This window comes from Geotrypetes seraphini, chromosome 5 (assembly GCF_902459505.1).
Source record: "Geotrypetes seraphini chromosome 5, aGeoSer1.1, whole genome shotgun sequence".
In the NCBI taxonomy this organism is placed as follows: Eukaryota; Metazoa; Chordata; class Amphibia; order Gymnophiona; family Dermophiidae; genus Geotrypetes; species Geotrypetes seraphini.
Genome location: NC_047088.1, coordinates 108770332 through 108784197, shown reverse-complemented (window position 1 = coordinate 108784197; position 13866 = coordinate 108770332). Strand labels below are relative to the sequence as shown.

The 13866-nt window shown below is 48.3% G+C and overlaps 1 protein-coding gene across 1 annotated transcript in view; it reads right to left on the bottom strand.

Annotated features, from left to right (window-relative positions):
- LOC117360999 (TBC1 domain family member 10B-like) overlaps positions 1-13866 on the bottom strand; it is a 161878-nt gene that overhangs the window by 81791 nt on the left and 66221 nt on the right. The window contains exon 2 of the mRNA XM_033945743.1: positions 641-740. Within this exon, the coding sequence (XP_033801634.1) occupies positions 641-740 (100 nt within the window). The remainder of the gene's footprint in view (positions 1-640; positions 741-13866) is intronic.

The window sequence follows — 13866 nt, the reverse complement described above, 5'->3', positions numbered from 1 at the left end:
TTAGGAAACCAGCCTATACAATCTTAGTCTTCAACAAATGATCTCTAGAACTGTCAATCACCAAGTCTATATTTTGTTGATTCCACTCAATCTGTAACATCTCTAATCATTGTAAACCGCATAGAACTTCACGGTCCTGCGGTATATAAAAAAATTATTATTATGCTGCTTCCAGCACGGGGGTACGATGCGGTTCTCACGGGGGAGGCGTTTGCGGGGGGGGAGGGGGGGTTGCGATGCCGGTTAGAGCGAAGGGAGGTACTCGTTTATCGGAACATGTTCGGTTTGCAAGACAAACGTTTGCTAAGTGTTTTGCTCGTCTTGCAAAACACTCGAAAACCACGTTACTCGCAAACCAAGGTTCCACTGTAGTCTCTTTATTAAAATATGTCCAGTGATTTATTACATTTTAAGCATGTTTAAAATTTCATTTGGACAAACGTCTGATAGATAGATGTATGCTCACACAGGAAAATTCTATATAGTCCGCCTAAATTTAGCCAATGTAGATGCCTAACTTAATTGTTTTGATATATTTAATTGGCACTAATTGACAATTAGCACCTTATAACCAATGTACATTACATAGATATAGATATCAGGCCCACAGTGCTTCCTTAGTCACCAACTCTTTTCTTACCTTCTGAAAGCGTCGCGTAAGCCACTTTTCCCAGTGGCTGAACATGTCCAACCATTTCAGTTCACGCTGCCGGGATATATCAACTGTTAACATACTCTCCCTTAAAAGGAACAAAAAAAACAAAACAAAAATATGATGAACATGGGAGAAAAAGTACTCAAGGCAGAATTTTGCATAACCTCTGCTATAAATCCACCTAAACTCCCTCTTCCCACAGGCTTCAACTATTAATGCTTCCGTTAAGAAGCCCTGCAAGACCTTGTCTAGTCCAGCACCATTAGCAAGGAGTGCTGTACAACAGTGTTTCCTAAGTTTCTCCTAGAGTACCCCCTTGTCAGTCAGATTTTCAAGATACCCATAATGAATATGCATGAAAGATTTGAATATAATGGAAGCACTGTATGCAAATCAATGTGAAGAATATTCATTGTGGATATCCTAAACACCTGACTGGCAAGGAAGTTCTCCAGACACACTTGGGAAACACTGATGTAGAATATCTTCAAACCCCCACGAACCTACTATTTAGAAGATCCTTTACACAGGTACAACCTTTTTTGCTATGCTTCCTTGGAAATTGCTTAAGCTATGCCTCAAGCCATGGAACCATGGTATACTGTCTTTTGAACATCTAATCTAATCTGGAATTTCTGAGTCATGCTAGGCCTAAACAGGTTCAAGGCGACTTACAATATTTCGAATTACAGAATGAATATACTACATTAGCAGAGGACAGAATTATGAATAGGGTCCGTGTTCACCCCAGAAATTTTTTCCAGCCCGGTGGCATGAAAACGTAGCCGGGTGGGGCAGGACGGGGAAATTTGGTGGTGGGGAAAATTAAATGTGTACTATTTTTATTAGTTAATTATTATTATTTTCCAATGCTCAATATGACTTCCTTTTTTAAGATTTGACACTTGTGCCAGTATATTCTTATTAAATGTAAGTATCATCCAATTCTAGAAGTGAATAATTAGAAATGTGCCCTCTTTCAAATGGTATAGAGATTTAAAAAAGGGAAATGCGTTAATGAAGGCATTAGGTTCAATCTAGCCATTTATTTCTGCATGAATTTAAACAACAAAAAAAAGATAAATATAGCTCATCCAGTCATAAAATAAATGGCTCAACAGCATCTCTAAAAATGTTTTGATCACTAGGTTCCTTCCTGAGCGCTCACTTAGAATATGAAATAGATGCGATCCCCACTTCCAGACCTCTTCCACATAATTTATGGAGAGGTGTTACTGAGCCTTGAAGGAGACCTGTGTGATTGCACTACAGCAAAATAAAAAAGTAGCAGATAAAGATCATAGTGAGAGCTAGGGCAAAACAGTTTAGGTAAAGATGCAGGTAATAATTAGCAATATATTAAAAATATTTTATTTGCTTATAATGTCATTTAAAAGCTGCTTGATGTTAATACAACTTTAATTTAATTCTTTATAGTGTGTCTGGGGGGGGGGACAACACCTACGTCAACAGTAAAGTTAGAATAGGGTCATTAAATCCAGTGGCGTACCTAGTATATATGACAGCTAGTGCCGATCATTTTTTTAAAAAACCCTCCTCAGACACACCCTGCCCAATATGGATTAATCACAAACTAAAAATAGAAATATGTAGACAAAAGTTAAACTAAACCAAGAAATCAGACTCTGCGTACAACGCAACACCACAGAAACAGGGACACGTCCCTTAATACTGTGCAATATATAAAGACAGTAGATGTAAATTTGAGAAAAACTGCTACGTAACACATCACCACTTTACAAATTAACAAATAGAAATAACATAAATAATGAGAAATAAGAAAATACCATTTTATTGGACTAATCCATTTTTCAATTAGCTTTCAGAGGCCAAATCTTTCTTCAAAACAGTACAGTATACTACTGTTATGGTATCCTGTCCTGACCTGAGGAAAGGGGTTTAGTCCCCCCCCCAAAAATTGCCTTATTTCCATTTCCTATTTAGAAACTTTAATCAATACAGTTACAATACTACTTGATTTTACATAAAGCAACAAAAAAAAAGTTTTTCTACCTTTTGTCATTTCTGCTTTTTTTTTTTTTTAAATAATTTTTAGTAGAAGCAGTTGCAACACAGATGACACAGATAACCAGCAGTACAAATACACCAGGTCCAAATAGAGAGAATACAAACTCCAACAATAAACGATCTGGTAAACTCAGAAAAAGAAAGTAAAAGCGGCCAAGCTCTGAGCCATCCAGTCACAATCTGCAAAGTTTTAATTATTCAAAGAAAGAACAGAAGCAACCCCCCAGCCTTACCAGATGCACACACCCCTCCAACACTCCATACAAAACGCAACAAACACTCCACAACCACACACTCCCCCACACACCCCTCACAATGAACTTCCACCATCAGGCCCCCAGGAAAAAACAAAAGAGAAGAAAGAAGGAAAGAGGAACGAGATACAGAGAGTAAGAAAGAGAATAAGAAAGAGAAAGAACTGTAGAATCAAGAACAGGTATCCATCTGTGCCCCCATATCCCCGGGACACAGCGACAAAGCCGCCTTCCAGAGCCCCACATAGCAGCGCTGGTCAATGCGTCCCCCCCGTCCCCCCCCCCGTGGAGAAAGGTGAATTTCAAATTGTGCTACCTGGGCCATCCGATGAAGCCAATGAGTAAAAGAGGCCACCTGATCAGACACCCAATATTGCAAGAGAAGTTTTTTCACCAAAAGGAAGGCTAAATAAAGAAATTTCTGCTGAGGAGTCGAAAAACCAGCCTCCTCCAATACTCTCAAGTCGCCCAACAAGAGCATGCCATAATCACGTGGGATAGGACGGTGCACTATGCGCTCCAAAAAAGGGATAGCCTGCAGCCACAAATCAGTGGACGGGCATTCCAAAAAATGATGGGTCAAAGTAACAGCAGCACGGCAACACCTGATGCAGACATCCCCCTCCCAAAGGCCCATACGAGCCCCATGCTTCCTCTAAATATATGCCCTATGTAATATCTTAAACTGCATTTCCCGAAGATCGGAGGAGCCCCCCATGGTTCTAAGAGGACCAAACAATGCAAGAAACGCACTCCGATCCCCCAGGAAGCCCAGTTCCCTCCGCCATACAGCGGCCACATCATCAAGGGCGCCCACAGACAATTGTGCCCACAACAGCCGACCCCATGTTGACAGTCTGTTCTGAGCCGATGAAACCAGAAAGAATAATGCATCCAGGGGACCACAGAGCCAAGCATCCCCCCACTTCTGAGTTAGCGTAGTATAATAGTGGCGTATCTGAAGGTACACCCAAAAATGAGTGTGGGGCAGATTCCATCTCTTCTGAATTTGAGCATAAGAAGGAAATACAACCCCGTTTCCTCCATCCCAAACATCCCTCAAGGTCCGACACCCCCGCTCCTCCCACACCCTGAGTCGAGAAGGGCCCATCCCCGGGACAAAAGCAAGATTACCACACAAAGGCAGGAGTATCGACGCAGCAGGTGTTTTCTGCTGCTGTCACCTCCACCATCTCCACGCCAACCGAATCGGCTAGAGGAGAGCCAGTGTCGAGGAGGCCCCGGGAACCGCCGAAGGCGGCAAATGTAGAAGGGCCAAGAAGGAGAGTGGCGCACACCAGGAAGCGAGCCAGCCCCCCGGAGCATACCTATAATGGCCAGTCCAACCCTCATGAATGAAACGAAACAGAGCCACTACATTGTAATGTCGAACATCTGGGAGATTCAAGTCCCCCTGCGATCTATCCAGCATCAATTTAGCATAGCTAATACGAGCCCTCTTGCGACTCCAAATAAAAGTAGAAATAGTGGAACGAAAAGCCCGCACATCCCGGGCAGAGAGCCATAGGGGAAAAGTCTGTAAGGGATACAAGATCTTGGGCAGGAGAACCATTTTGGTGAGGGCAACTCTACCCCACAAGCCCAACGGTAACTCCCTCCAACGTTCACACTGGGCCGCGATGTGCTCAAGAGGTCGACGAACATTGTACTGATACAGGAGGGATAAGTCAGGTGTCAAAAACACCCCTAGATACCGCAACGGCCCTCTGACAGGCGGTATTGAAAGAGCGGAGTGCCATGCCTCCCCGTGAGTTGAATTCAGAGGCAACAGTTCGGACTTGGCACAATTAACCCGCAGGCCCGAGAAATTACCGAAAGTTCGAACCACCCCGAGCGCTCGCTCCAAATTATCGAGGGGATGATCAAGATAGAGTAAGATGTCATCTGCGAAGAGATTAATCCGACTCTCCCTGTCACCTATCCGAATTCCCCGAATGGAAGGATCAGTGCGCAGCCGGGCCGCCAAAGGTTCGAGGGCTAGCACAAAAAGTAACGGGGAAAGAGGACACCCCTGCCGAGTGCCTCTACCCAAAGGAAAAGAAGCGGTAAGACCCCCATTCACCAGCAAACGCGCCTGCGGATGGAGATATAAACTACGAATCCATTCATGAAAGCGGCCGACCAATCCATATTGCTGCAGAACCCAGAATAAATAATGCCAGGAAATGCTGTCAAAGGCCTTTTCCATGTCTAAACCAACTATAGCCGATGTACTCCCTGTCCCCCGTCTCGAGTGTAATGCCATCAAGGCCCGGAAAAGATTCATAGAGGCATACCTGCCCGGAATAAAGCCCACCTGATCTTCATGAATTAACAAAGGGAGGACAGCATTCAGACGGCGGGCCAATATAGCAGCCAGTAATTTGACATCCTGATTAAGCAGAGATATCGGGCGGTAGGATCCCACCTGTGCTGGGTCCTTCCCCGGTTTAGGAAGCAAAACCACATGGGCCATGTTTCTCAGGCCTAATCTCTGTCCCGAATGCATCGCATTATAAGCTTCCCCCAATGCCGGAGGAATTAAGTCCGCCACTATCTTATAGAATTCGGGCCCAAACCCATCAGGTCCCGGCGCTTTCGTGAGTTTCAACGCTTTGATACCCAACTGAATTTCCTCCCCCTTAACCGGCGCGTTCAAAAGATCAAGTTGGGCAGCTGTCACTTGAGGCAAAGCTAAATCCCGGAAAAACTCCGTTCGGTCGTGATCAAGGGATTCGCGATGGGAATAAAGAGTCTCATAGAATTTCACAAATTGGGACTGAATATCCCCTGTTCCAGTATGAAGACGACCCTCCTGATCTTTAATTGACAAAATGACTTGTTGTTTTCGAGGAGGACGCACGAGATTAGCCAGCAACTGCCCAGCCTTCCCCCCCCAGCGGTGCAGGCGATATCGTTGGAAATAAATATCCCTATGGGCCCGCTGCGTCAGAAGGACCTCCAATTGAGAATGGACATCTCTCAGCTGACGCCTATCAGCCGCCGAGAGCGAAGTGACATGCCGTCGTCGCAAAGTTTTCAGCTCCTCAGATAGCCGTAAGAGATCTGCCTCCTGACGTCGCCGAACCCGAGACACATAAGCTATAATGTGCCCCCGGAGTACTGCCGTCGAGGCTTCCCAAAATATTACCGGGTCAACGTCAGGCATAGCATTATGGCGACAATATTCCAGCCAGTGTTCCCTGAGATACTGGTGAAACTCCAAATCCTTGTACAAATGGCTCGGGAACCGCCACCCCCGCCGTGGTGTATCATTCGTAAACTGGACCGACAGTATCAGCGGGGAATGGTCGGATAATGGAACCTCTTCTATAGAAACATGCTCTACCTGCGGGAGTAGTGAGGGCGGCGCCAGAAAGTAATCCAAGCGGGTATAAACATCATGAGGGTGAGAGTAGAAAGTGTAAGTATGCTCAGTGGGACGCAAAGTCCACCACAAATCCAACAAATGCAGCTGATCCATCAAGAAATTGACCCCCTTGGCTCCATGGTCCCCCGAGCACACCCTCGCCGGCTTACAGTCCATCACGGGGTCAGCCGAGATGTTAAAGTCCCCCCCCCCCCCATCAAAAGTTGGTAGTCCGGGTACTGGGCTACCGTAGCCAGGAGCCCAGAGAAGAAGCGGTGACTATAGACATTAGGGGCATAGAGATTACAAAACAGCCATTTCTGACCCCAGAGTTCCCCCAACACCAACACATATCTGCCCTCTTTATCCGAGAGAGTTTTGTGGATGTGCAGAGGCAGCTGTTTATGAAACAGGATTGCCACCCCCCTCTGTCTGGAGTTAAAAGAAGAAGAACACACCTCGCCCACCCAGTCCCTTCGCAACTTGGCATGCTCGGCACTAGAGAGGTGAGTCTCCTGCAAATTTGCAATATCAATGTGATTTCGCTTAAACCAATTTAATAATTTCTTTCTCTTCACGGGGGAATGAATACCATCTACATTATAAGTAGAAAAGCGGAGATTAACCATTATCAAAGGAAGTACGAGATGACAAAATAGGAAGAAGTGAGAAAAAAGAAGAGAGAAGGCCTCCCCAGCTAAGACCCCCCCCCTCTCTGCAAATAGGGCCCTGTTAGTAGGACAATGGTCCCCAACGTCCTCCAGCCTCGCCTGGAGAACGGGGCCCACCAGAAAAAAGCGAAAGGTGAAGATCCACCACTCAACTCCCCGCCCCCCCTCCACAAGCATACCCATACATCCCACCACTCACCCCCCACAGCCCCTCCAGACTCACCCCCATTCACACGACCCTGTCCCCCCTCCCTACCCCAGAGAAAATTCCCCCAGGACTCCCCCTGAACTCCCACCAAACCCCAAAAAAATTGAACGGCAAAACAAAATCCCATAAGGGACAACATAAAACAGAGAGGTCATGGATCTGGGCAGTCCACAATCCGATATTAGCAGTACAAAACATGTTTCATGTAGTATATCAAGGTAAAAAACATTATAAAACAGTATAAAACTATATCATACACCCCACCCCCCTTTCACATACAACCCAACAGGATGATAACAGGCATTCTATAGCAAGAGCGGGCGAGTGCAAAGAAGGCAGAACCACCACCCATAGCACTCTCCACTCGAGAAGTGAATGCCAGCACCAGCAAGAGCTCATCCTCAAATCTCAATAAATGCTAAAGCACAAGAACAGGGAGAAAGAGGAGAGTCAAGCAGCACCGGTCCGAACAAAAAACAGCCAGGTAGAGAGAAGCGCAAACCACCAGGGCAACTAGTCATGCACCCCGCAGCTGCATGGACATGCCATCGCCAAGTTCAGGAAGCCAAATCTCCACCACTCTCCCCAGAAGGACCGGCAGCATTAAGGGCGTCGAGGAATTGCTGTGCCTCCCCTTTGGTCAGCATAGTGTGCACCTTGCCTTCCCTTCAGATCCGCAGGCTGGCAGGGTAAACCAGAGCAAAGCGAACCCCTTTGCGTTGTAGGGAAGTGCAGATGGGCGCCATTTCCCGCCTCTGGGAAGAAACACGTGCCGAGTAGTCATTGAAAAGCAGCAGCCGGCTTCCTTCGTACATCAGATTGCCGGCTGCCCGATAGGCTTTCAGCAGTTGTTCTTTCTCTCGCCAGTTCACATATTTGGCAATAGCCGCTCTAGGCTTAGAGTTGGACCCCGTAGCCGGTCCCAGCCGGTGCACTCTCTCGCACACAAATGTGGCTGCTGAGACCTCCAGGCCGAGATGCTCCGGCAGCCACGAATGAAAGAAATTATAAAGTTCATCAGAGGACTTCAGCTCCGGGAGTCCCACAACCCTCAGGTTATTTCGCCGATGGCGGTTTTCCAGGTCGTCCACTTTGTCTTGGAGGGCCGTCACCTGGGATTGCAGACCATCAACTCACCTCCGTTCCTCAAGGGCCTCATCCTCTCGGGCGGAAACACGCTGCTCCACCGCCCCCAACCTTTGAGCCTGGGCTTCAAACTTCTCGTGGATGCCCTCCACCGCCGACTGCAATTTGTTTAGTCGGTCCTCCAAAGCGGTCGTGACCAGGCGAGATATCTCCTGGGCCCAGTCTCCCACCTCCGGCGGTGCAGCACAGGGAGCCGACGCCATTTTCGGGTCCGGCGTGCAGATTTTGCCCTTAACAACTTTGGCCGCTTTAATGGGCATACCGGAGCTCAACCGGATCGGCAAACTCCCTCCTAGGTTCCCGGCGGGAGACAAATTGCGCTGGTCGCGCAGGGGGCGAAGAAGAAAAAAAAAATAAATGCAGGTATTCGCTGATATACGGTAATCGGAGCCCTGAGCCCAGCGGCACACGTCCGATCACCACGTGCACATCATGTGACCTCCGTCATTTCTGCTTTAATCATCTTCTCTTCACTCTCTTCTTTCTATTCAGCGTTTGTCCTCACTCCCTTCCATGCAACATCTGTCCTCTCTCTTTGCCCCTTCCACCCAGCCTCTACCCTCTCTCTACCCCTTCCATCTAGTGTCCACCCTCTCTCTGCCCCTCGTATCCACTGTCCACCCTCTCTCTGCCCTTTCCATCCAGTGTCCGCCCTATCTCTGTTCCGTATGGCATCTCCCCGCTTTCTATGTCGCTTCAATAAACTGTATATCCTGTGGCCTTTCTCTCCTTTGTACATGATTCATTTCAGCTTAACCCCCTCTCCATTTTTTGTCTCCACCCCCTCCACCTATGCTCTGGCATCTCTCTCTTCTCCTTTCCTTCCTTTCTTCCCACTCCACCCCATGGTCTGGCATCTCTATCTCCTTTCCTTCTCTCCCCCATGCCCTGGCATATCTCTCCTCTCCTATCTCTCCCTCCTTTTCTGGCATCTCCTCTCCTTTCTTTCCCTCTGGTCTGGCATGTTATATCTCTTTAGTTTCCCTTCCCCCATGCCCTGGCATCTCTCTCCTCTCCTTCCATCTCCTCCTCCTACTCCATTATCTGGCATCTCTTCTTCCTTTCTCTCCTTCCTTCCTCCTGGTCTGGCATCTGTCTCCTCCCCCTCCCCCATATACCCTGACATCTATCCCCCCCCTCCAGGGTCTGGTACCTCCTCTCCTTTCCCTCCCTCCCATGGTCTTGGCATCTCTTTCCTCTCCCTTCCCTTCCTTCTCCCCCCTTTCTCCCCAATTGAGTGCAGCAGCAGCATTTATCTTCCCCTATCCCCTCCCCAATTGGATGCAGCAACAGCATTTCTCTTCCCCCTCCCCCCATTGTGTGCAGCAGCATTTCTATCCCCCCAAATTGGGTGCAGCAGCAGAATTTCTCTTCCCCCTCCCCCCTTGGGTGCAGCAGCAGCATTTCTCTTCCCATCCCTCCCTTTGGCAGAGTCGCAAGCTTCCCTTCATTGCTGACCTATCTTCCATAGGTCAGTGACGGAGGGAAGCTTACAACTTGCTGCTCTTGCTTGCTTCAAGCCTTTTTCGCTGCCGGGTCCTGCCTACTTTCGGTTTCCGCGAAGGCAGGACTCGGCAGCGAAGAAGGCCCGAAGCAAGTAAAAGCAGCAAGTACGGGTGCAGTATGTGTTTTTCTCTGCAGGGGGTAGGGGGCAGCAGATATAGGCCAATGAGGTGCTCCAAGGCTGAGAAAGCTGTTACCTGCCAGGCTTATTACTTCCGAAAGATGAGAAAAGTTAGATTTCCTCAGATTCGATCTATATAAAAATAAAAATCTCCATTTGGCTCTATGTTTTGTTTGTCACTGTGCAAAAAGGTTCGTTGCAGTGGTCTCAACAGAAATCTTGTTTGTGTGAACACAGGCTTCCCTGATGTGAGAGGGGACCGTAGCTTTCTGCTTGTTTTTCAAACTTTCTTTTTTACAGATATTCCTGGATGCGGTTTTCCTGTTTAGTTTGTCCTGGTAATTTCTTAAAAAGAGGAAATCTGGTTTTTATTTAAACTTATCATCTTACTTTGATGATGGATTTGTTAACTAATTTTATTGAGGTTTTGAACCTTTCCTGCCGTTTTCTATGAGAGTTTAATAGTCCAATGCAGTAAACTTCTTTAAGTCATGCTCCTGGGCTCTAACGTATGCATGCTGGCTTCCCTGCTCTTCTTTCCCCCCAAGGGACATAACTTCTGGTTTCGGAGGGAAGAGAAGGGAAGCCTGCACGCACACGTTAGAGCCCTGGAGCGTGGGTTCAATTCACATGCTGGCAAAAAAAAAAAAGGCAGGAGTCAAACACAATTTGAGTCAGCGAGTCAGCCTGGGAAGGAGCATCGGCAGCAGCAGCAGGATTAGCCGGACGGTCATCTAAATTAGCCCAGCAGAGCGCCCAGCTAAAAGGCCCTGGGGAGAACACTGAGGGTAAGAGACAATACTTTGATTGTACTGGTATAGCACTTGAGACTGGGATCCCCGGCGGCAGCGGTTTCTACTGATGGGCAGGGAATATCCTCCGTGGAAGTCAGGCCGCTTACCCCCAACAAGCAGCACGCATACCCCTAAGTGTACGCGTACCGGGTGTTGAGAAACACTGATCTAGGAGACCAATCAAAGCAAAAAATGGTTTCAACACAAAAACCAAATTAAACCATAGTATACTGTATATCTTCTACTCACATAGAGGACAGTCAAAGCCATTTCTAAGGATAAAGCACTATCTCCCCCTTTTACAAAACCACAATAGCGGTTTTTAGTGCAAACCAGCACGCTGAATGCTCTGCTCCCAACGTTCCTATGAGCGTTGAGTTGTGCAAAGCATTGAGCGCACCAGCCTGCATTAAAAACCACTTTTGCAGTTTTGTAAAGGGGGATATATTACCAACACACTAGAGAGTTGCGCGGGGACAGAAATCCCACCCGTCCCCGCCAAAGTCCCACCCGTCCCCGTGAGGACTCCCACCCGTCCCCACCCGTCCCCGCGAGGAATCCCTCCGTCCCCACCCGTCTCCGCGAGGAATCCCCTCCGTCCCCGCCCTTCCCCGCGAGGAATCCCCTACGTCCCCGCGAGGAATCCCCTACGTCCCCGCCCGTCCCTATAAACTACAGAAATAGTTATTTCATTTAATTATGCTACTGAATTAAAGGCTCTGGTAGAAACCCATTTAAAAATAAGCAAAAAGACTTTATTAATTTGGAAATATTAATTGGGAAGAATACATACTTTGTAAACGGGTTTCTACCAGAGCCTCTAATGTTTATAAATTTTTATCAACACAACTAATATACTACTTTATCCTTAAGCAAAAAAAAAAAAAAAAAAAAAAAAAAGAATTTTTTTCCTACCTTTATTGCCTGGTTTCTGCTTTCTTCATGTTCTCATTCAATTCCTTCCATCCACTGCCTCTCTTCTCTCTGTGTCTTCCATTTGCTCTGTTACTGTGCCTCTCCCTTTCTCCCCCCTCCCAAATTGGTCTGGCACCCATCTTTTTCCCTCCGCTCCCCCCATAGTCTGGCACCTCTGTCTTCTTCCCTGCCAGCGTCTTCTTCCCATTCCCTCTTCCCCATTTCCTTTCAGTGTCCTTCTCCCCCACCATCTTCCCCATGTCCTGTCAGGCAGCATCCTTCTCCCCCCTCTGCCTTCCCCATGTCCTTTCAGCGACCTTCTCCCCCCTCTGTCTTCCCCATGTCCTTTCAGCGGCCTTCTCCCCCCTCTGTCTTCCCCATGTCCTTTCAGTGGCATTCTCCACCCCTTTGTCTTCCCCAGTGCTTTCAGGGTCCTTCCCCCCCCCTCCTCCCGTTTACCCCATGTCCTTTCAGCGTTCTTTTCCACCCCTTTGTCTTACCCAGTGCTTTCAGCGGCCTTCTCCCCCCCTTAAGCGTCTTTTCTTCTCCACTCCACCTTTCCTCCCTCCCTGCCTCCACCTTTGTGGCGCTTTTGCACCCGACCGACAACAGAACAGGCCCGGTCGGACAAATCTCCCTGTCCTGTAGCCACGAATCTAAATTACCTTCTTACAGCAGCTGGAGTAGTGAAGATGCTGTAAGAGGTAATTTAGATTCGCGGCTACAGGGCAGGGAGATTTGTCGGCCGGGCCTGTTGTCGGTCGATCGGGGGACCTGACCGGCTGTGCACATTCTCCGGGGCGGACCGCCCCCTCCCCCCTCTTTCGTACGCCATTGCCTTCTCCCTACCTGCCCTGCCGCACACAGCCGACCGGAAGTCTTCCTGATGTCAGCGCTGACATCGGAGGAAGGGAGGGCTTTACTTAAGCCCTCCCTCCGACGTCAGCGCTGACATCGGGAAGATTTCCGTTCGGCTGTGTGCTGCGACAGGGCAGGTAAGGAGAAGGAGACTACCCTCGCGGCTCGAGTGCACTGCGATCCAACCCCGCAGGAACCCCGACCCTCGGAGGCATCCCCACGGGATCCCCACGACCCTAGGGGGCATCCCCACGGGATCCCTGCGACCCTAGGGGGCGTCCCCACGGGATCCCCGTGACCCAAAGGGGGAACCCACGAGATCCCTGCGGGTCCCGCAGGATTCCCGTCATCCCCGTTCCCGTGCAGCTCTCTACAACACACAATTAGATTTTTGCCCATACTTTCTACAAGTAAAAATGTTTATACGTATATTACCAAGGTGCATAATTTTACCCAGATATTTTAGAAGTGTTCTCCTAATGGAGTTATGTTGGAAGAGAAAATTACATGCCTATTTGTGTCTTTCACAAGTAATTGCTTAAAAGTGTGCACAAATCTGAGTAAGTACATCCCTATGGTGCAATAATCAGAGAAGACAAAAACATCCAACAAAAACTGCAGAACAAATGTAAAGCAAAAAACCAAAACAAAACTGCAGTAGAATGTACAAGGTGCAGGAATTTATTCAATAAAAATCATAAAAACATGTAAAGCATACATAAAACAAATGTAATAAATACAGTCAAACTTCAGTTTGAGAGTAACGCAGTTTGTGAGTGTTTTGCAAGACGAGTAAAACACTCAAGCAAATCGTGCCTCGCAAACTGAGCGTTGATTGGATTTGCGAGCCCCCCATCGCACGCCCCCCTTGAGAACCAGCATGACCCCCCCAGCCCAAACCCAAACTCTTATCCCGATCTGGCACCAGCATGCAGCACCAACCCACAGAACCAACCCACCTGCAGATCCTGCCTCTTGCTGCTGGGCTGGGCCTTGAGCATCTGAGCATGCTCAAGGCCTTCTGGTTCCCGCTCTCTCCGAGATTCTCAGGGAAAGCGAGAGCCAGAAGGCCTTGAGCATGCACAGATGCTCAAGGCCCAGCCCAGCGGCAAGAGACAGGATCTGCAGGCACCGGCACATCCTGTGGGTTGGTGCTGCGTGCCAGATCAGGATAAGGGCAGATGGGCAATGCCAGTTCTCTGGGGGGGGGGGGGGGGGTTGATGCCAGTTCTTGGGGGGTAGGCGTTCGCGGGCAATGCTGGTTCACGGGGGTGTGGAAGCGCGCCAGTGGCCTTGTGGAGAGGGAGGGGGGAGGAAACGAA